Source organism: Acartia tonsa, chromosome 4, assembly GCF_053477335.1.
Source record: "Acartia tonsa isolate MP-2025a chromosome 4, ASM5347733v1, whole genome shotgun sequence".
NCBI classification, from domain to species: Eukaryota; Metazoa; Arthropoda; class Copepoda; order Calanoida; family Acartiidae; genus Acartia; species Acartia tonsa.
In genome coordinates, this window is record NC_137263.1 from 39,430,378 (window position 1) to 39,453,540 (window position 23,163).

Sequence of the window (23,163 nt, forward strand, 5' to 3'; positions counted from 1 at the left end):
AAAAATTAAGAAAACTGAAAACATTTTTTCCATTTCGCCCCCCTCCTTGGTTAAAAAAACTAAAAAAATGTGTGGTAGGAGGGATAAAATAAATGAAATATAGAGTTCTTTAAATATTTTTCTATTTCCCCCCCTACTTTTTCAGAAAAATCTAGGGGGGAAAAAAAATAAAAAATTTTGTAGCAGGGGAAAAAAAATAAATCTTGTGCAGAATATACACCCCTGATAACACTTTAACATCAATCAAAATTGATGTCAAAAATAGATATCCACTTGTTTCATAGAAAATTTGCTGTAAATAGACCATCATAATTCGTTTACCCTTTTCCATTTTGCTGGTATCCGCAATGAATTATGGGTTTTGTATGCGGCCAAAACAAGTTTTTAAATTTTTACCTAATATTAAATACCCTACAATAGTCATTACTGTTATATTCATGTTTTAGAAAATATTGACCAAATAATATTGTAACGATCTCAACTTTTAAATCTTTTTCCGTAGTCCAAGACACATTTCTACTTATATAGATTTAAAGCCAAATAACATCACTGTATGTAAATCTTTCTTAAAATAGGTCAAATTTTCTCTAGACAAGATGTTTGTTTGATAATCAGATTGTTTCCCAGTTTGATACTTGATCATTTTATTTCAGACATAAATAGGTGATCAGAATCAAGGCCTACAAGAAAAAGGCCTGATCATAGATATTGTTGATTAGGCCCCTGGACATCGGCCTCAACTAGGCCTTGAAAGTAGACATGGCGTCGTCCGGGGATATCAAACAGATTCTTAGTCTTGCCAGGTCAGTTTTCATATTCGTATGTATTTATATATTTAGCGTCGTCGTTTATTTAGGCACGTAAAATCGTCTTGAATCATGATTTCTGTAACAATTAAGTATTGTATAAAGTACAGCAACTTTTAACCAGAAAATCTCTATGTATATTTTAATATTATTTCATTGGCGGTTCACTTTCAATATACCAATCTTAAAATTATTGTAATTTGTTTAATGGTTTAATTCCTGGGACGAATAAGCACAAATGAATACATTGTTACAATAATAGTTATTAGGAGAAGGTGCCATCCTTCATAATTTCAATGTATAGGTATGGTTTTCAGTAAATATTGAATATTTCAGATGGAACACGTTGTCATCTGACACCCAGGCGGTTTTACTACAAGCCTGGACAACTCACACTGGAGGGCTTAAATCTGAACTTGAAAAGGTAAACAAAGAGAATTGATATCTGTATTTTTCAAGTATTCTCCCAATTATTGACAAATTCATTGTTAAATATTAAGTTTATTACCTCAAAATTTTTATATCTGATTAAAGGATAAGGCAAGCAAATTACAATACAATATTTTAGTATATTATTATGCTGTTATTAGTATCAATATACCTGTATGAAATCAATGAAATAAAGGCACTGTCAATCAATCTATAACGGGAAAGTTTTGGTAAAGTTGTTTATACTTGTGTACCTGTGCTTCTAAACAAATAATCATTCATGGTTTTTTTTATGTCAGACTCGAGTTGACTCTGAGCAGCGGATTAGCTCTCTCCAGAAGAAGTGTCAGCAGTTAGAAGCTCAGGTCACAGAATTTAAAGGTAGGTTTTTATTGTTTAGTAAAACATTGGCATTATAATAGCAAAGACAAGTGACATTATTGGAGAGTTGACCACTAAGAGTTACCGTCAATAGCGTCTTTATATAACTTGTAGATCTATCTGATATATTTAAGGAGGATTTTTAAAGATCAATACTAAAATATAAAAAGATTGTTGTTTTCTTTTCATTTTATTTCTTTGAAAAAGCACTGAGCATCTTAAAAAATAGATAAAACGGAACACCAAATATATTTAAGTTGCGTATTTAAGATGAGAAAGAGAAAGGAGAAACTGCCCTAGATGAATACAGAGAGCAAGCATTCAGTGCCAATGCTACCTCAGTCAAGCTTACACAACAAATAAATACATTAGCTGCGGAAAGAGATGAATATAGAAGACAATTCCAGAATGCCAAGTAAGATTATCTTTTTTAATTTTTAGAAGCGAAGCTACTTTATAATCCACATTGTCGTGTCTGTCAGTAAGTAATTCAGTCTGTCTGTAACTCTATAGAGGAAATTTGATTTTCTCAGTCAGTTGCTATATATTTGATTGTGACTGTAGATTTGTTTGTGAATATTCCCTTTACCATTGAGCTTCTAGAATGTAATTTACTAGTCGTGCTTCAAAATAAAAGTATTATAAAATATAAAAATACGTGAGAAAGGTTTTGTAATGTCCCCCCCCCCCCTCCTCCTATAAATCTATTCTTACTTTTATAATTGCTATTAACTATTAAGATCTCCTTGTTATCTTACAATAGATCAGATGGCAATATTTAAAGCTTAACAGTAACATGTAGGAAAACAAAACATTTTGTTTGACAGAAAAATTAGGAGGCAAAGCAGTAGACTTAAATTAAAGCTTACAATAAAGCAATTTATCTTCAGAGCTGAACGTGATGATATATCCGGAGTATCAGAGCGAAGACAAGAGGAGATAGAGAGGCTGCACACCAAGGTCAAAGATCTGACGGAGGAGCGGGACCAGGCGGTCAGCTTACGCTGCGAGGCCCAGGCTAGGCTGGAGGACCTACAGAGCAAGGAGATTAACATTGAGTTTAGAGAGAAAAGATTGGCAGAGGAGAGAACTTTCCTAGAGTCTCAAATACAAATGCTTAAGGTAGGACCATAACATGTTAATTCATCCCCGCGGGTGTTTCCCTATTTATCACCTGCGGGGGTTTGGTCTTACTATTACCGAGGACACCCAAACCGTGTTAACCTGACCAAAAGTAAAAAAACACTAAAAACTACCCACATCTGATTTTTAAATTCCCAAATAAGAGGCAGGGGCGGATTTTCTGTGCTTAACTCGGGACCTATTGATCTATCTAGTTTAATTTAAGTCTTTTTATTTTGTTATTTTGGCTTTAAAAAATAATTTATTTCTATCAGGATGAAGTAGAGAAGAGTAATGAAGAAGTCCTGAAAACCAAGCGCGAATCTGGCCTGCGCAATATCGAGCTTACCTCGGAGGTCGCCGACAAAACCGAACAGATACGTATTCTCTCCCGCGAAAAGGAAACCGCCATGGAAGACCGCGAGGCATACAGACGCAAAGCGGAGATTCTCACTGAACGCCTGAAGGACGCCAGGGATTCTGAATCTAAGCTGGAGGAGAACTACAGGGCAGAGTTGAAATCTCAGAAAAAATTGGCGGATTTGTACAAGGAACAAAGCGAGGAGAACACACAGAAGACGGAGGAGCTAAGCAACGCGGTGACAAAGCTGCAGGACATGCTCAAGGATGCCGGGGATAAGTATGGTCAGCTGGAGGAGAAGATGGAGAAGGTGAAGGCGGACTACAAGGTCGAGTTAGAGAAGGGCAACGAAGCTATTACTAACCTGAAGGCTGAACTAAAGAATGCCAATAAGCTGATCGAGACCGTCAAAAACAAGGTAAATTTTATCAAGATTACTAACTATTCTTGTAAACTTAAAATTGTTGTAAGGGGGGGGGGCGTAATGACATTTATTCGTAATCCGTGAGCAAAATGGTCTAAATATTTAGCTAGACCCTTCAAACTTGGTATATAAGCCTAGTCCTATAGGTATTACATCTAAATGGCAAAAAAATCCAAAAATTTTTATTTTAAGGTTAGGTTAGGTAAGAAAAACCCTGCGGAAATGGGGTTTTTAGGCTTTTTTGGTCTATTTTGATGTGGAAACTTACCTTAAATTGTTTTTTCTCAGGGTTTTAACTTAAATACACTGTATCTATTCATATGGACATTATTTAAGATGATTCACTAAGTCGGGGACCGACCCCAGGGGGCTAGGTGGGTGGCCCGCAGGGGTTAAGTGCATTTTTCCCAATACATATGTTGTGATACATCTAATTATAGGTTTTTTAGGTCAAGGAACTCAAATTCAGAGCTAATATAAGCATTAGACTAATCTTAAGCTAGCCCCAGCGGGCTAGGTTGGTGGCCCGCAGGGGTTAAGTTCATTTTTTCTAATATATATCTTGCTATATATCAAAATATAGGTTTTTTAGGTCAAGAAACTCAAATTCTGAGCGAAAATTAACATTAGACTAACCTGAAGCTAACCCCTCCCGGGCTAGGTTGGTTTTCTGCAGGGCTTAAGAGCATTTACCTAACCTAACCTAAAAACTTACTTATATTTATACATGTTTTTTCTTGTATAAACTTTGTCTACTAATGAGGACTTTATTTAAGATAATCCAGCAAATCGGGAACCAACCTCAGCGGGCTAGGTTTGTGGCCCGCTGAGTGCATTTTTCCTAATATATATGTTGTGATTCATCTGATTATAAGTTTTTTAGGTCAGTTAAATCAAATTCAGAGCTAGAATTAGCATAAGACTAATCTGAAGCTAGCCCCAGCGGGCTAGGTCGGTGGCCCCCAGGGGTTAAATGCATTATTTTCCAATATACATCTTGTTATATATCAAAATATGGGGTTTTAAGTTCAAGAAACTCAAATTCGGAGCTAAAATTAGCATAAAACTTTCCTGAAGCTAACCCCCGCGGGCTAGGTAGATCTTCTGCAGGGCTTAAGTGCATTTTACCTAACCTTACCTAGAAACTTACTTATTTTTTGGTTTTTTCCTTGAATGAACTGTGTCTATGAATGATGGATCATCATTCTTAAGTAATGTTCCTATGAACAGTTTATTCAATTAAAAAACCTTCCAAAAAGTAAGATTCTAGGTTAGGTTTGGTAAAATGCATTTAAGCCTTGCAGGCAACCCACCTAGCCCGCAGGGGCTAGCTTCAGATTAGTCCGATTCTATTATTAGCTCTAAATTTGAATTTCTGGACCTAAAAAACCTTTAATTTTATGTATGACAGCACATACTTTTTAAAAATGGACTTAACCCCTGCGAGCCACCCACCTAGCCTGCTGGGATCGGTCCCGGACTTGCTTGATCATCTTAAATAATATTCTCATAAATAAACACAGTTTATTCAAGAAAAAAAACCTAAAAAAAAACAAGTAAGGTTCCAGGTTAGGTTAGGTAAAATGCACTTAAGACTTACAGGCAACCCACCTAGCCCGCTGGGGCTAGCTTCAGATTAGTCTGATACTTTTATTAGCTGTAAATTTGAGTTTCTTGACCTAAAAAACCTATAATTTGATGTATGATAACACATACATTTTCTAAAAAATGCATTTAACCCCTGCGGGCCACCCACCTAGCCCGCTGGGGTCGGCTTCGACTTGCTGGATCATCTGAAATAAGATCCTCATGAATGGACAGTTTATTTGAGAAACAAAACCTAAAAAAAAAATATTAAATGTAAGTTTCTAGTTTAGGTTAGGTAAAATGCACTTAAGCCCTGTTGGCAACCCACCTAGCCCGCTAGGGTTAGCTTCAGATTAGTCTAATGCTTATTTCAGCTCTGGATTTAAGTTCTTTGACCTAAAAAACCTATAATTGGATGTATCACAACATATATATTGGGAAAATGCACTTAACCCCTGCAGGCCACCCACCTAGCTCGCTGGGGTTGGTCTTCGTCTTGCTGGATCATCTGAAATAAGGTCCTCATGAATGGACAGTTTATTCAAGAAAAAAACCTAAAAAAAAATAATGAATGAAAGTTTCTAGGTTAGGTTAGGTAAAATGCACTTAAGCCCTGTGGGCAACTAATGCTTATTGTAGCTCTGAATTTGAGTTCTTGACCTTAAAAACCTATATTTTGATATATCACAAGATGTATTTTGGAAAATAATGCACTTAACCCCTGCAGGCCACCGACCTAGCCCGCTGGGGCTAGCTTCAGATTAGTCGGTCCCCGACTTGCTGGATCATTTTAAATAAAGTCCTCATTAATAGACACAGTTTATTCAAGAAAAAAACCTGTAAAAATATAATTAAGTTTCTAGGTTAGGTTAGGTAAATGCTCTTAAGCCCTGCAGAAAACCAACCTAGCCCGGGGGGGGGGTTAGATTCAGGTTAGTCTAATGCTAATTTTCGCTCAGAATTTGAGTTTCTTGACCTAAAAAACATATATTTTGATATATAACAAGATATATTGGAAAAAATGCACTTAACCCCTGCAGGCCACCAACCTAGCCCGCTGGGGCTAGCTTCAGATTAGTCTAATGCTTATATTAGCTCTAAATTTGAGTTCCTTGACCTAAAAAACCTATAATTAGATGTATCACAACATATGTATTGGGAAAAAGGCACCTAACCCCTGCGGGCCACCCACCTAGCCCCCTGGGGTCGGTCCCCGACTTGGTGAATCATCTTAAATAATGTCCATATGAATAGATATATTTTTAGACCATTTTGCTCACGGATTACGAATAAATGTCATTACGCCCCCCCCTCCCCCCCTTATTGTTTTAATTCACAGATTTATTTAAAACTTTATTTTAATTACATAAGCATTACAAGTACTTAAGCATTTTAAAATTATATTTTTTTCAGGGCTTGACAGAGGATGCTATTGAACATCTATCTCCTAGTGCTGCTCAAGCATCACGGCTTCTCAAGTCTGGCGTCACCCTGACTGGTATCTACTCACAGATGGTGTCACTCAGTGAAGAGCTCGCCATGGAGAAGGAAGAGAACAAGCGTTTGAATGAATACATGGACCAGATACTGGCAGAGATTGAAGAGCGCGCGCCAATTTTAAGGCAGCAGCGCGAGGATTATGAGCACGCTATGTCGGCTGTTGGTGGCCTCACTGAGAGCCTTGAGGCCGCACGTGAAGAGGTTGGCCTGCGAAGACGCGAAGCAGAAGATGCTAGACGGGACCTGAAATCAGTGGAGAAGGATAGAAATAAGCTGGAGCAACAAGTTATTGATCTTGGCAAACAAATTACGGTGCTTGTCAAAGAAGTCGAGGCTGCTCGCTCCGGCGGGCAGGTTTATGAACCTCCACAAACAGTCAACGTTTCCTCCCTGGAGTCTGTGATCGAGGCCCGCTTGTTGACCTACAAGGACGTGACAGAGTTGCAGCAGCGCAACATTGAGTTGTTGGCTGTTGTCCGTCAGCTGAGCGAGTCACGTGAACAGGCTGAATCATCCCTGATTGAGGAAAAAACTGCTGAAGTTCGCCAGGAACTAGACACGGCACTCAGACAAGCAGAAGAATTACGCGCTGCACGTGAAAGACAAAATAAAATGGTGGACAACTTGATTAAACAGCGTGATTTGTACAAATCCATGGCAGCGGGTAAAAAGGATCCAACCCCTGCATCTCTAGCCGCTGTAGGCCAGCAGGGAGTTACTTCCGAAGAATCTGCCGCCAAGATTGAAAAGCTAACAGCAGAACTTGAAGAGGCCAGGAAAGATCTGGCCGAGTACAAGAAAGAAAAGGGAGAAAATTATAGAATGCTCGAGAAGGATTGTTCCAGGTTGAGAGATGAACTTCTGGAGGCCAGAAGTCAGGCAGCTAAGCTGTCCTCGCAAGAAGAATACAACACACAGAAATTCAATATTGCCAAGACTAACTGTGAAAGTCTGAAGAAACAAATAGAAGCTCTTGAAATGAGAAATAAGCAAATGCACAGCATTACTGAGAAGCATGAAGAATCAATTACAAAGTTGCGCGAGGAACTATTGTCTCAGAGCCGTCAGTTATCACATGCGGAGCTAACAACAGACAGACTTAGTCAAGAAAACCGCCACCTCAAGGCCATAGAGGCAAGATTGAGCGCCGAGCGAGATGTCTTACATCGCGAACGTGCGTCAACAAACACGATTATGGCCAATCTTCAGCAGATACAACTTAACCTGGAAAGACGTGATGACCAGCATAGGATCAAACTGACTGAGATTAACGCCAATCTGACCAAGGAGGTTGAGATGTTGCGCAAGAAGTTAGACGAAGAGCAGGACCATTTCAAGGCTAGTGTCAGGAATTGGGAGACTGCTAATCAGGAGCTGCGCGAAAAGGTTGCCCGCGAGGAAAACCTTGCGAAGGATTCAACGCAGCGGCTGACAGAGCTGTCTGCCCTTATGGAAACAATGAATACTGAACTAAAGGAGAAGACAGAAGAATTACAGTTAGCAGAAAGTAGGCTAGCTGGCAGAAACTTGGCCTCGCAGGCCAGTATCTCTGATTCAGAAGGCAAGAACAGGTACAGAGATGCCGAGATTCTCATGGCTAAATCTAAGCAGGAAATCAAACAATTAAACAATCAACTCAACAGTGAAAAGAAGAAGGTTGAGGAACTAAAACAGTTGGCAGAAACAGCCGAAAAGCGCATGGCAGAGAGCAGCAAAGCCATGGAGGATTGTAGAGAAGAGGCGAACATTAAAATCCAAAAGGCTGAGGATGAAAAGGCATCAGCTGAAAAGATTGCCCAGGATTCATTCGCTAAACTCAAAGAGATGACCAAAAAGATTGAAGATCTTGAAGTTGAGGTAGGTGCTGAGGGCGGAGTTCTCAGAGAAAAATATAAGAATGCCTGCAAAGACCTTGAAGATATGCAGCAGAGGGTTAAACAGTTCGAAGCACAAGACTCTGAAATGAGAGTGAAGATGGCAAGTTTGTCAAGTGAGGCACAGGAAATGCAGGATAAATATCAGCGTGAGCTACTTCTACACGCTAAGGACATTGAAGCTCTGAACCAATTGAAGAGCGAAACAAAGGACAAGATGACTAATCTAGAAGAGATTGAGGCAGACAAGGCAAGAATTGAGGCAAGGGTTCAACAATTGAAAACAGTTCATACTGCGGAGATGGCTGATAAGTCGGAGGAACTGAAAGCCGTGCAAAGTCAGCTGGAGCTGGTCACGAGCCAGAATGAAGCTCTAATGAAACAGCTGGAATCTGTGAGCGGCCAGCTGTCTGATCTGTCCGCTTCTGGACATGTATTGGATACTTCTCACTCAGCTGCGGACACTAGCATGAATGTTAGCATCAGGTATTATTTCATCATTTGTTTCTTTGTCATTTTACTTATTCCAGTGGATGCATCTAGAGGTCCTTTTTCAAAGGGGTAGGGAGGAACAGAAAAAAACCTGAAACTACCCTAAGGATTAAAACTATAATTAGAATAGCTTAATAGAATTTATATACATAAATTACCCATATTTTAGCTGTTAAGATACCTAAATGTATTTATTTATATTATTTTTTTCATGCAAAAAATTATCTTGATTACTTTCACATTTTAATTTTTCATTTAGCTCCATTCCTGAGGACGGAAGTAACGAGAAGTTGATGTCAATCATAAAGTATCTGAGAAAAGAAAAGGACATAGTGACAGGCAGATTGGAGGTGAAGGAGGCCGCTCTGGCAACTGCCATCAGGCAGCTGGAACATGCCAGGAAACAGGCAGAGGATGTACACAACGCCATGGAAATGGAAAGGTAGGTTTTCGCTTGTTGTTGTATTAGCTGTTCGTAGCCCATTTTCGGGTCTATGGTCGTCATCTGTTTATTGGCGGCTTATGGAGGAGCGTTATTCATGATACGAAGACTTAATTTTGGACACCTGCCTACTCGGCGAGGGTAATGTAATAAAGAGTACCTCCCAGGAGACAGCATGTCAAAACACTACATAGGTATAAAACAAAAACTATGGCTTCCCACTCACAAAAAGAAATGCTTATATTTTGTATGCTAAACAAATAAAAACATTGTAATTTATTCAGGCAAGAAAGAGACTCAAACCTTATGACTGCTGGCAAGCACGCGGAGCTGCTGCGAAAGGTTGAGAGCCTTGCCTCCCTGACCGACAGCAACAAGCTGCTGCGAGAAGAGAAGAATAAGCTTGATGCGATTGTGAACAGTGCACAACAAGAGGCTCAACAGGCCAAAGAAAAGATTCTTCCATTGGAAAACAAAATTCGGGTAAGCTTAATTTAATTGTATAGTTTACAAACAGGGGTGATCCTTTTTTTAACCATATCTATAAGTCAAAGGAACTCAACTAAAAAAAGAGTTACAGCACTGAAATTTGGCATGACAGTTGATTTAAAAAGGTACTATGTGAAACTGTGAAGAAACGGCGGCGGAACCGCCGTTTTAGACCTTGTAGGATACAATATTCCCGTCCCCTTTGATAAAAAGATGAAAAAATATTAGGGATATAAAAAGCTTTCAAAGAATCCTTTGTCGGTTTTAAACTATCTCTATTGAGAGTTAAGTTCTATGATGCATAAGCACCTTTTTTTAATAACCCTAAATTCAAGAGGCATTATATTAATATAAAGTTGTTTATATTATTTGTTGCCCAGGACCTGGAGGAGAAGTGTAGCAGCCTACTTATAGAGAAGACTGGTCTCGTCTCTGAGACAGAGGAATGGAAGAAGAGATCAGATCAGCTGGTTGAAAAAAGCTTCAAGATGAATCCAGAGGAACTTAAGAGGCTCCAGGTTTTTATATTTGATTTGATATATTTTAAGCTTCTTCATGTTCGTCTGTCAGGCAGAAATGTTAATTTCTATGCAACTTTCGAAGATACACAGCTGAATTTTGCTAGTGAACATTCCAAATTCTAACCTTTATCTAAGTATCATAGTCTGTCGCTCCGGAAGTAACGCTATGCTTCGAGAAAAATTATAATCTTGGCTTTTTTGATAGATAAAGGACTGAAATTTCTAAAGGAAAAATCTTCTTTTATTTAGGTACCTCTAATAAACCAATGTTTTGTTTATTTTGATCTTCTTCATTTAACTACAGGATGCAGAAACAAAGTTGACAAAGCAGATCAACCTGCTGAACGCTGACAAACAGAAGGCCATACAGCAAGCAAACACTGTGACAAAGGAGCTTGCCAACTTGAAGCAGTCACTCGCCAATACACAGGAGGAGTTGAAGACAGCTAAGGTATAAGATCATCTTTGGATAGAAAAGTTCTAGGGTGTATTTAAATTGGGCATTAGACAAAAGGGGGGGGGGGTTAATGCAACCATCTCGTAATCAGTGAGCAAATGACACTTAGAATTCGAATTTCGATCTGAACTTTTGCATGAGTAATCCTTGGTAGGTCTATTTTCCCTAAATCGAACAAAAAGTTGGAAAAGTAACGGCTAGCGGCTCAGCCGTTTTTTGGCTATTTTCAGGGTAAATCCATCATCAATTACGTAGGAATCAACTTTTTGAAACATTGTATTTTTGGTTTAATTCATGTTAAATGATAGCAATAACCAATTTTAAAACTTCTAGTACCAACAGCTACCGTCTAGAACCGTTTGATAGCGTTTTGGAGTAGAAAAGAGTATTATGTTGAGAGAGGTTTCGTGACTAATTTGCAATATAGATATCAAACAAATGGCAAAACAGATGAGCCGCCAGCCGTTAGCCGTTACTTTTCCAACTTTTTGTTCGATTTAGGGAAAATAGATCTACCAAGGATTACTCATGCAAAATTATAGATGGAAATTCGAATTCTAAGTGCCATTTGCTCACTGATTACGAGATGGTTGCATTAACCCCCCCCCCCCCCCCCCTTTAAAAAATCATCTACACATATGAAATTCTCCCTGTGGTATGTTTAATTTTTAAAACTTATCATATTTGTTATATTTTTATATTATCCTGACTAAAATATTTTGTTATTGCAGGCTGAGATTGAAAAGAGGCAAACAGACACTAAAATAATAACTACACAGAAAAATACAATTAATAACTTGAATAGAAAGGTAAATGTTATTTTAAGATAAAATAACTTTTTAAATATTTTTTATAGTAACATTAAATTGAAAAAAAAACTGATATGATATTAATAAAAATTCTTTACTATAGAATAATGAAATGGTGAAACAAAATGAAGCCCTGGAAAAGAAACACAAAGAAGAACTTCAGAAATTGAAGTAAGCTTTTATTTAAAGCGGGACTTTTCTACATTTAAGGTCGGTCTGTACGTCTATATAGCTCTTGTCTTTATCTTAGGTTTGTTAGAATCATCCTAACGATTTCAAACTTTTTATGGTGATTCTAATAACCAGCGTTTCGGAGCCGTATCTGGAAATACGGCGCCGGCTCCGGCTCCTACCTTAAAATTAATATATAAATTTTTGTTCATTATTGAATTTCATAAAATAGAATAAATAATATAAAATATTTTGCTTTTATTTGATTAAAGCTATATAAAAGTAGAAGGATGTGTGTCTATTTGTTAAGTAACAATAGTTTTTCAGATTATTATATAGAAATAGACCGTTGCCAAATTATAATACTACTTTTAAAAAATCATTTTTATCTAATCTGGAGCCGGAGCCGTTTTTATCGAAAAATACGGCTCCAGCTCCACCAAAAATGTTGCTGCTCCCGGCTCCGAAACGCTGCTAATAATAGTGAGATACAACTTAGAACGCGTTAGACATCAACTTTCTACATCCTTTACCTAGTTTTCTTTGATTTGTAAAATGTATGCTATATCATTTATTTGTTTATGAAACGAAGAAAAGAAAAAAATTTTTTTGTGATTTAACTGTATCTAGTTTTATATTATTTTTTATTTCGGTCATGAAATAAAAGACGCATCATTACATCATACCTTTAATTTGACCAATGCTTGATTTTCTAGGACAGACTTGGAAACTTCAGCTGCCAAGGCCAAGGAAGCTGGTGATGGGGACGAAGCCTTCAAGAAACAGCATCAAGAACTTGAAGTCAAATATGTAAGTCCTTGTTTTTCAAAACCTTTCATAAAAGGGAAGGATATGCTTATTATTGTAACTCTTAATCCCTTAATATTTGCCCTTCACGCTTGTAATATTGAAAACATGTCACAGCTAAAAGAGTGTTAAGTGCAAGTATTTGAGATAAAAAGAATAAGTTGGTCTTTAATGATTCAATTTAGCTAATATACCTCTTAGAGATGAGGGGAATGGACCTTAGCCAAATATTTAGAAATCTGTATTGTAACAAAATTAAACTTTCATAAAAAACTTGTAGATATATTTGTGTTTTATTATTTAGAAATCGCTAGAGGAAGAACAAAAGAAAAAGGCAACTATTATCAAGAACTTGAAAACTCTCGGCAAACAATTCAGAGACAAATCCACAAGTTACGAGGAGAAGGTCAAAGAATTGGAAGCAGCGACCCAAACCAAGGAAAAGGAGATCTCAGAGCTGAAAGAAAAGCTGGAAACTACTGAAAAAGAATTGGAAGAAGCCAACGCTTTAACTGAACAACTCAATCCTACAGAACATCTGGAGCGTATCAAGGAAATAGAAACACTGAAAAATAACATTGAAAAACTTGAAGAGCAGAAAAAAAAACATGATGATAAAACTAAGTACCTTCTAGGTACTATGCGAGAAAAACTAAGTGAAACAAAGGCCGAGAATCAGAAACTTAAGGAGGATCTAAAGGGCAACAATGTGACAGCTCAAATTGTTGAGCTCAGGGAAGATATTGAGAAGATGAAGACAGAAAAGGAAAAGATGAAGACAGCTCTAGAGTCAAGGCTGAAACAAGTAACAAATGAAAATCTTGTACTGAAAACTGAAGTTAGTGATTTGCAGGACATGAAAACAAAGCTTGATGAGCAAATTGAACAGTTGCAAACGCAGCTCGAGACAGCAGCAACCGCTGCCGCAAAGCCAGTCGCTGTGGCAGGAGTTGTTCACCAACACGAGCAGCGCAAGCAAGTCCAGCCACAGGCACACATTCCACCGCACCGGCATCAGCCTCCACAGCGTGATGAATTCCGTCCGCCCCAGACAGCCAGCATTCGTCCCATGACACAAAGGTCAGCAGCAGCTGTTGTGCTGCCAACAAGCCAAGGCTCTAGTGCTCAACCAGATGCTGGATCAGCTGTTCCAGTTGTTTCGGTCAGCCCAAGTGTTAGTAGTGCCGCTGCAGCCACTCCGCAGTTGCCAAGCACTAGCCAGTTGGATCCTACTGCTGTTGAGTTTATTCCCGGCGATAGGTCAGCTGCCACCTCTTCTGACTCAACAATGGCTGAAGAGGAGCCAACCGAATCTTTCCGTCCGGACAGTGTTCAGGCCTCGACAAGTTCACCAGCTCCACCAACACAGAGTGCTCAGACATCCACTAGCGGCCAGGGAGCAACACAAACGACAGCCAGTGTTCAGCCCACACTAAAAAGAGCCCGAGAGGTTATGGAAAATGTAGTCGTCGAGGATGCTTCTGTTGCCGGACCTTCTGGCAGCATCCAACATCATCAAGTCAAAAAGGCCAAGCTTGTAGCGCTATCCGTTGAACATGAGGTTATTGCGGAACAAAGCAATGTTGCTGACGTTGATCCATCAGCTGCTGACAGTCAAGGTGAAGAGGTTGATCTTGATTTCGATGACAATACTGACAATATTGTAGAATCAAGTGGTGGTTTAGCAGAAGAAGTTGAGGTGGGAGGTCAGCCAACTGAAGAAATGGATTACGGAGGAGAAGACCTTGAGGAGGGAGAAGTCACCGAGGAGGAGGAAGAAGAGATTGCTGGTCCTGAAATGGTTGATGTTGAAGCAGGTGCCATTGAAAGAGCTCCCACAGGTTGGAATTCGATAATGTTATTATTTCATGATTCCGATGTTAATCAATATACAGTATAAACTGACAGACAATACATTCAAGATAAAAATTATTGTTTTAAAAATAATCTTTCTTGATGTTTTGTTTTTTTTATTTTTAGGTGAAGGAGGAGAAGCTCTGGACGAAGAAGAGGAAGTTGATGATGGAGAACCTGGACTAGAACCAGAGGCTCTTGATGCTAACCTTTTCGAGGATGACGGGGAGGATGGAGAGAACAGCAACAACGTGCCGTCAAGCAGCACCGGAACAACTGTGACAGCTGGGATTGCGCCTGTCCGCTCAACTTTTGCCTCATCAACCGCAAATCCCCCGGCTGTTGTCGTGTCAGGATTCGAGGTTGAAGGTTCTGGAGTTGGGGAGGATAGTGTTGTTCCGGGAACACCAAAACTTGCCGAGCCACGCCGACAAGATGACTTTTCAGAGGCTGTAAGCTCACCTCAGGTGCCAACATCTTTTGAGTTTGCAGCAGCCGCTGCTGGAAGCAGCAGCAGCTCTTCCATGCAAGAGTCAATTGAGACTAGCAGCGGAATGGCTAGCGGCGGACTTAGTGGTCAGGCAGGTGCAGCTGATCAGACTTCCTATGATATTTCTCAGCTTGCTCAATCCGACAGCCGTTCTCCACAGCCGCCTCAAGATTTGGAAGAATCTGAAGCATCAACAGGTGGACAACAGCTGGCTGAAGGTTTGGACAGTGAAGAAATTGACATTGAAGCAGCAGGCGAAGAGAATAAAGGCGGCAGTGGCTCTACAACAGCCGCTGCATCCGGAGCCACCGAGTCGGAAGAAAGCGGCGTATCTAGCAGTGGCGGCGGTGGTAATGCTAGTTCAGGCGGTCGTGGACGGCTGCAGAGAAAGCCGATCACCTGGTCATCACCTCAGGAAGGTGAAGCAGGAAGTAGTAGGCAAGCGTCTGGACCTGCAAGTACAAGTCCTCAACGTACACTGAATAGGTCACAGGTAACTAAGCTTTTTTAATTTTATCAATTCGTGAATACTTGAGTTATCCTTTTGATTAAGATGTAGAATGATCGTCTGAAGCGAATAAGAGCTTGAGGGCACTTTTTACCTCATTTAAATTTAATTTTAGCTAATATCCGAAATATGCATGGATGTAGTGTGTATCATGATTTGTAATACTACTAATTGATTCGCCCCTAGCCTTTAGGGGATGGCGAATCCGTTCAGGAAAATAGTCTAAATACATCCAAAGACTTGAAAGCTGCCTTGAAAAGTACAATCGATTCGGACAAGCGGTATCTGAAAAGTTAAGCTTCAGACTTGAAATAAATACTTTATAATTATACTAGCGGCTTCGCCCCTAGTCTCTAGGGGCTTTACCCTAGGAGATAATTTTAAAAAATTATGTACTTCTGGTGCTGCCAGTAGTTTTATGTGTTTACTAACTTCCCCATAAACCAAAAAAATGGGGGGTATTTTTTATGTTTTTTTTTGGGGGGGGGGCGGGGTTGTGGGTGTCCTACCCCCCAAGAAAACAGCGTATAATCACCACAGGACCAGTAGATTTATTCCCTGAAGAGTAGAATCCAATCGGTTCATTGGTTACCGAGATCTTAAGGGACGGACAGACATCAAGCTACTTTGTATTATAGATAGGATTCTTATGATTGTTTAATTATAACTAATGAATATATTTTAGTTGACACGTGCACTGCGCGGAACCGGACTCACAAAACCAACTCGCGGAAAGAGAGGCGGTGCTGCCCCAAAATAAACAAGAGCATACAGTATCCATGTTATAACAATACCAGAATCCTTATTCATCATAGAAACTCTCTTTTAAGTTTAATCTGCTAGTAATACTGTTAAAAATATTTTATTTATTTTAAAACTAAAATATCATTCTTTGAGATAAATATAATCTACGTTCTATAGTAGAATTAGATCTCCTGTAAATTGATAAAGTAAATAAGATGTGATTTATAAAGTAATTATAATGTGTTTTCTGTATATCTATAATGTAACAAAATAATATTAAATCTTTCAGTTTCTTGTGAAAAGAAAGTCAAATGATAAGTAATCCATTTCTTTTTTTAAAAATCTTTTTGCTGGTGAATCATGTATATAGCATTATGTTAAATCTAAGTACAATTGAAAAAATATCATTATTAAACATATGTTCATTTATTTCAGATAAATCTTGTGCAATAGCAATTATTTTGCTATTACCCCCTCGTGTATAAAATCTAAATGGCACGCTTGTTTCAAAAGCTGAAAAAGAACGCGTCTGGCATCTACAACGATCCCTTCAAGTGGGGCGTAGTCAAGTCATTGGGTGTATTCTTATTCGGCATCTACCTGGCACGCGACCTTAAGGGTATCAGTATTGACAGCGCAGCCCCAGCAGGAGCCGCCTAACCTAACATAAACCATATTAAACAAAGACTAAATTACAAGTAATAGTGATATTAAATAATTTAAAATGGGAGAATTAGTGGTTCCAGGTATCCGGTTGTGTGAGAGTGATGACCGTCACGTAGCTGGGCCAGGAACGTACCTCCAGCATGGATACATTTACTCCAGCCTTCTGGGTCAACTCAATCTCGTCACACTCAAGAATAATGTTGTCAGCGTTGAGGTAAGTTAGGAATTTTTTCTCTGGAAGGTCGGAAATGGCTTTAATTTATTCAATTGTAATAGGGCGGCTTTGAGTAAATCGGTATATCCTGATATTATATTTGATAACATTTAACCGTGGCCAATAAACGATGATTTGATAAAATAATTTTGAGGTCAAATGTATTTTTATGTTACATTTTCTTGTCAACATTCAAGAAAGAAACACTTGATTTATGGTAGTAGCCTTTTCTGGACTCATAATGAAATGGGACCAACTTGCCTATATGATCTTTTTAAATTTCGATTCATTTTGCGTTTTGGTTTGTCAATATTATACCTTATACCTGCTTCTGTTAATAATGATTTGAAAATGAGCCATGTAATAGGTCAACCAACAACCAATTTACAAATATGTATCAGGTTGAAGGATGTGGACAGGTGACAGTGGTGCCAACTACCGGTGATATTGTCACTGTCAAAGTTCAAAATGTCAATCCTAGAGCCGCAAAGGTAGGACTTTTTATTATTTAGGCATCTTTTTCATAGGATCAAAATTTTTGTAGATTTCTTTTGGATAGTTCATTATTATTACCCTCATCATCAGCTTAATTTCACTTGAAATATTCGTTTGCGCTTGTCAGCATTTGTTTTCTAACAAATGAACCATTTTTATCCAAAAATGAATCCTTAAAACTCATTTGTTTGGGGGTTGATACCTCAGAATACATAAATTTTTTTGAATAAGGATTGCTTTCACTCAAAGTGCCAAGCGAGCACAGAAATCTATTCTAACCCACCTTCCTTAACTTTGTTGTAAGTTTAAACTAATGATGGTATTGAAATATAGTAATACATTTTTTATTGCAGGTGCAGATAGTGTGCGTCAAGGACGCTGTTCTCTCCGAGCCATTCAAGGGATCCATCAGGAAGGAGGATGTCCGGGCCACAGAGAAGGACAGAGTTGAGATGTACAAGTCATTCAGGTGATAGGCTTATTATTTTGACAAGTTTAATTTGTCATCGTGCTTATAATAAATCTTTAAATATAGATGTATAACAAGACAACTACCTGGATATCTTTTGTCGTTGCAAAATATCTCGTTCTTAGCTCTTAAAAAAATCTAAAAGTTGACAAATTCTCAAAAAACTTAAAAATGGTGTTTTTTTAGTCATTTCTAACGCTAGGATTAGGAACGAGATATTTTGAAACGGACAAAATTCTTGATTCTACTCCTCAATGCCTTTTCCGGGAGCTCTTGAAGAATTAGTTCTGCTTCAATAAACTTTTTATCAGATAAAAATGTCCAAAATCGACCCACCCTAATATACAACCATGATTCAGATAGATGTATAAGAATGAAATATATGGTTTTGGCCGTCCTGTTGTTTTCTAATTACTCTGATTTCTCGATTTAATTATCATTTGTAATAAGTAACATTCTGACTTTGGCCTAGATATTCAGACCTCTTACTATGACCCTACTTGGGTTCATAAAAGTATACTATACACAGTAAACACTATACAAACAATAACAATATCATTGTTTAGACCTGGTGATATTGTTCTAGCAAGAGTTATCTCTTTTGGCGATGCTTCCACTGGTTATCTTTTAACAACAGGTAACTATAGATCATTTTTTTGTTATTGCTGTTTAAAATAGCAACCTCGAATAGTATATATGAAATGAACTTTGGTTTTTATACCTTACAATGCAATGGAATGTTTAATTGGATTGTTTCTGTTGATTTTTATCTTCAACCATTTTTTCTTGATGTATTTATTCCTTTCTTTTATTTTTAAGAGTAGGTATCATTTTTAATTTTCCCTTATTTTCAGCTGAGAACGAGTTGGGAGTGGTGATAGCCAAGTCCGAGTCTGGGTCCAGCATGATACCCGTGTCCTGGACAGAGATGCAGTGCCCGCACACCTATGCCAAGGAGGCCAGGAAGGTTGCCAAGGTGATACCTGAACACCTGGCCATAAATCCTGGCGCCTAGCCGTCCTGCAAACCAACATCCGCCTCTTCATATTAGTCAACACATACTGCTATTTGAATTCTTGTAATGCATTATTCATTCGTTTGTGACAGAAATTTCTTTGTTTTCAAGTCATACATTTTTTTATGTTAATAAATGATTTTTTTGTTGAAATTTTTCGGATATCAGATATCCTATTATATAAAGTGTTAGTTGTTTGTCTGAAGCTTAAGATAAGAGTGGTTTTTGGCTATTTTCTGAACTCTCGTAGAGTGTAGGGGCAAAGTAACTAGTGTGTGTAAAAGGTGGAGTTAAGTTGATATGGTACAGGTAGGCTAAATTATAGAAGCCCCTTGCAGTGACTAATTCACCTCAAGGGGATAAGGTACCCATTTGACTTGGAATAATGATAAATGTGCTTGAGCTTGGGCCTTTCACATCTGCTTGATCGGTAAATTTGGTTTCCGGAACTCATATTCGCTGCAACTTTTGGGACATAAAAATCTTGATTGGTTAGTACTAGCAAGAAGTGTTTTAACTTTTCTACCATGGTTTCTACAAAAGGGGAAATTTTGCACATCATCATTTGTGTTTTGAACATTAGTTTAACGTACATTGTCTTATCCATTAGAGCTACAAACTTTAAACTATGAATACTCTATGTTAAAAGCGAAACATTTCGTTTTACTGAATTTATTTCCCTATGGCAGAGAGCAAGTACAACTATTATCATAATTTTATTCTGCATGCGTTTTTGTCTTGAGTTTGGGGTTAACCCAGCCAATTTGAATTTCTTTGCATTGAAGTATGCCATAAAACCAAATATAGAGAGAATGACAAAGCTCGAGAAGACATACTTTCCCCTTTTTTATCTCTAAGTAACAGCCTTTCTTTAAACAATGTGCACGTCATTGCTAGCTACCGCCTCACTGAGCCATATAGTCAGCCACGCGAATTATTAGAAGCAACAACAAATTGCACGGCTTGATGTTAAAGTCAGCTTCTCAAAGCCGGAGGCTTACTGCCTAGTCCATCCTTCCTCAGCTGCAAAATTCTAACGCTTTAGTCGCCGCCGAATTCTGGTTTGTAAGTCCTATACTAAAATGTAGTAAGTTGTGTATTTTGGTATCAATATTTGAGCTAAATAGGATAGATTTGGGCAGGAAGGACGTTTTTGCAATACAATGAGACTTGAAAGAGCTTGGGAACTTGGAATGTTACTTTATATAAAACTATTTATTGTGTGCAAATAAATGTTAAGTTGCTCTAAAATCTGTTGCTACATCAAACCACAACTATAAATGTTAGACACAAAAAATGTGTTGCTGTTTTTCTTACACTTCTTAGAATTGCATATTTCAAAATGCAGCGCGTCGTGCTTAGGGTGGGAGAGAAAAAAAAAGGTTAAGAGTGATCATAAAAAAATAATTTTGGAAGAGTGTACAATTTTAAATAAAATAATCTAAAGAACGATAAAATTATTTAGGATAATAATGCATTAATGACAAGAGAAATGTTGTTTAATTCAATAGCATACATATGCCTCATAATTTTATCAAGATTTAATGTTTGTTCGTCTGTCTGTCAGTGACATTACCGAAAGATATCACTTGAGCCTGAATCTGTATGTCTCTCATATATAGGAAAGCTTCTTATACGTCTCAGGAAGGTTATTCCACTCTACTTTAAAGTCCCCCAAGAGGTCACAAAGTCGCTGTTAAACAAAAAAGCTTCAAATTAATAAATACTTTTAGTTTGATGTAAAAGTTGAAATAGAAATTTGAAAGACACTCTGTATCATATAGAAAAATTAGACTAAAAACATACTCACAATCCCTATTTAAAAGTCTGTGTCTTAGGATATGGCTGGAGAACATTATCTGCTGGACCGATTAGGTTCTCCTTTACAATAAAGCTTTTTATGGTTCTAAGAAAGCTTAATAACTATAAAAATTAAGATCTCTGTTTTCTTCCTTTACCATGCAGGAAAAATCGACCTTGGAAAAAATGTTCTCCCTCCAAAGTTTTACTTTTGCTAATCCAAATTGAAAGTGGAAGTGGTCGACTTACGCCCCATCCGTCAAGTGCACCCTTCTGAAAAGTAAGCCCTGATAGTTTTCTGCAAATGTTTGATTAAATCTAGTTTTATACTAGTATGTATGTGTCTAGTTACAAAACTCACATTTATCGAGATAGAGAAAAAGATAGAATTTTATTCAAAATGAAAATTACTCGGCGCGACGTATTTTTTTTTGCATAGTACTTGAAACAGGGGAAAATATAATTGAATATTTGTTAATTTGTCATAAAAATAACAATAAAGGATTATTTTCCAATGATCCTTATTTTAACAATATAATTTATGTTGTAATGTTGCCCCCTGTAAATTTCGAATTTATTGCATAAAATTTGGACAAAATTTGTCTTGAACTGGGAGGAAACATAGAAAGGTTAAAATTTAATGCATTTTTTATTTGGAAGAAAAAAAATGAAAAAGCGAAGCTTTCTACAATTAGGTTAGTACGTCTCAGTTAGCCTAATATCCCATAGGGAATTGTTTAAATTGCCCTGAATTATTACACATTTTATCATGATCAACCAGCGGCTGCGCCCCAGGTGCAAAGAAAGAGGTAGAAAAATAGCCTAAAACCATTACATGAAACCTTTAAATCTATTAGGTCATTCCATTCATTATTGATCTACTAGCTTTGTTGAAAAGGATGTTGTCATCTTTGTTTTTTTTCATAATACGGATTTGTTTTGGTATTCATATTTATATTATACAAAGAGAGAGGGAGAGAGAGAGGGCAATGGACTGTTTATTACACTAGTCCCCAAAGTTTTATAATGATTTTTTTCATTTGTTAGCTTAACAACTTTGGGGACTTTGGTAAATTTTAAAGGGTTGCTTCATTAAGTTGAGTGTTCAAACGTAATACCACTAATTTTAATCTAAAAAAGGGGTAATTTTGTGTATCATCATCGGCCATTGTTTTATCCCTTTAGATCCATGATACAATATCTAAGAAAAAGCCCAAAGGCAAAGTTATTTACTACTTGATAACAGCATTCATTTAGACAAAGGCATTTCCTCAAATTTTTAGCTACGTTTTTCAAAAGTTGTTTGGTGGATTTATATTTTCTATCTTAAAAAATTGATAAAAAGAGAAGCTTTTCTACTGTATCGGTATGTATTTGTCATTAAACTATAGCACCTCCCCACCGCCCCCGCCCCCCCCCCCCCCCCCCGAAAAAGAACTATATATTTGTTAATACAGATTGAGGAACACAGTAATAGTGTCTGACTGATTATGACGTAACAAAAAAATTAGCCAATGAGAGGCCACTATAAATTTTACCATTAGTCAATAACGGCCTCTCATTGGCGAATTTTTTTTTACGTCATAATCAGTCAGACACTATTACTGTGTTCCAGTTTGAGTAATAAAAAGGCATATAATAATTTTAGTGTAATTTTTATTCTCTGCGTAAAAATAGTTTAAAACCACTTTAGGCACGGTTGATAGCTTGATAGTATTTGAGATCTTAAGCTTCACACGGACGTGCAAACAAACATTTTCTATGTTAAATTCACTGCAGTAAAAGAACAAGACACCATCTTCAGTCTAAATGACATACATTAATTTAACTTACATATTAAAAGATTAGTTAAAATAAAGAAATTCGTAAAACTGTAAAAGCAGAAAATGTTGCTTGAAAAGGAAAAAAATTATATAATATGATGAACCTTGTAATTTATAGTATAAAGAAAATTCTAAATATTTGTTTGTCTATCAAACAGACCCCCCCCCCTCTCAACCTCTCCCCTTACATAATTGTTGAATTTTATTTTTAATTACCAGCAATTATTTATTTTGAGATAGGGCAGGCAGGCAGTAATTTAAGATCCAAGTCAGGGATCCAGGCCCCAGGGATAGAACAATGGATGAAAACATTTAATTTCCTACAAATATTCAAGCTTTTTGTTAGGTTTTTAACAATTGGGGGGAAGTATGGTTTAATGAAGAAAAAAATTCCCTTTCAATGTCTTTTCCCT

At 37.6% G+C, this 23,163-nt stretch overlaps 2 protein-coding genes across 2 annotated transcripts; both read left to right on the plus strand.

Moving 5' to 3' along the window:
• The first annotated feature begins 633 nt into the window (after positions 1–633).
• Positions 634–16,708, plus strand: LOC145317137 (nucleoprotein TPR-like). Its single transcript, XM_080158063.1, has 17 exons — positions 634–803; positions 1,143–1,230; positions 1,535–1,616; positions 1,887–2,031; positions 2,507–2,738; positions 3,014–3,517; positions 6,524–8,970; positions 9,236–9,418; positions 9,703–9,901; positions 10,288–10,425; positions 10,733–10,879; positions 11,617–11,694; positions 11,798–11,865; positions 12,582–12,675; positions 12,977–14,513; positions 14,653–15,509; positions 16,210–16,708. The coding sequence occupies exons 1-17, from the start codon at positions 760–762 to the stop codon at positions 16,282–16,284; spliced, it is 6,918 nt and encodes a 2,305-aa protein (XP_080014189.1). The 5' UTR covers positions 634–759; the 3' UTR covers positions 16,285–16,708.
• Csl4 (exosome component 1 Csl4) lies at positions 16,701–19,274 on the plus strand. The gene is made up of 5 exons (XM_080158068.1): positions 16,701–17,148; positions 17,550–17,639; positions 17,997–18,112; positions 18,679–18,749; positions 18,967–19,274. The coding sequence occupies exons 1-5, from the start codon at positions 16,993–16,995 to the stop codon at positions 19,125–19,127; spliced, it is 594 nt and encodes a 197-aa protein (XP_080014194.1). The 5' UTR covers positions 16,701–16,992; the 3' UTR covers positions 19,128–19,274.
• Positions 19,275–23,163: the final 3,889 nt, after the last annotated feature.

Coding starts and splice junctions, on each gene's coding strand:
- Csl4 (XM_080158068.1), top strand. CDS start 16,993: ATGGGAGAATTAGTGGTTCCAGGTATCCGGTTGTGTGAGAGTGATGAC. Junction 17,149..17,549: donor ATAATGTTGTCAGCGTTGAG/GTAAGTTAGGAA, acceptor AATATGTATCAG/GTTGAAGGATGTGGACAGGT. Junction 18,750..18,966: donor TGGTTATCTTTTAACAACAG/GTAACTATAGAT, acceptor CCTTATTTTCAG/CTGAGAACGAGTTGGGAGTG.
- LOC145317137 (XM_080158063.1), top strand. CDS start 760: ATGGCGTCGTCCGGGGATATCAAACAGATTCTTAGTCTTGCCAG. Junction 2,032..2,506: donor AGACAATTCCAGAATGCCAA/GTAAGATTATCT, acceptor ATTTATCTTCAG/AGCTGAACGTGATGATATAT. Junction 3,518..6,523: donor TCGAGACCGTCAAAAACAAG/GTAAATTTTATC, acceptor TATTTTTTTCAG/GGCTTGACAGAGGATGCTAT.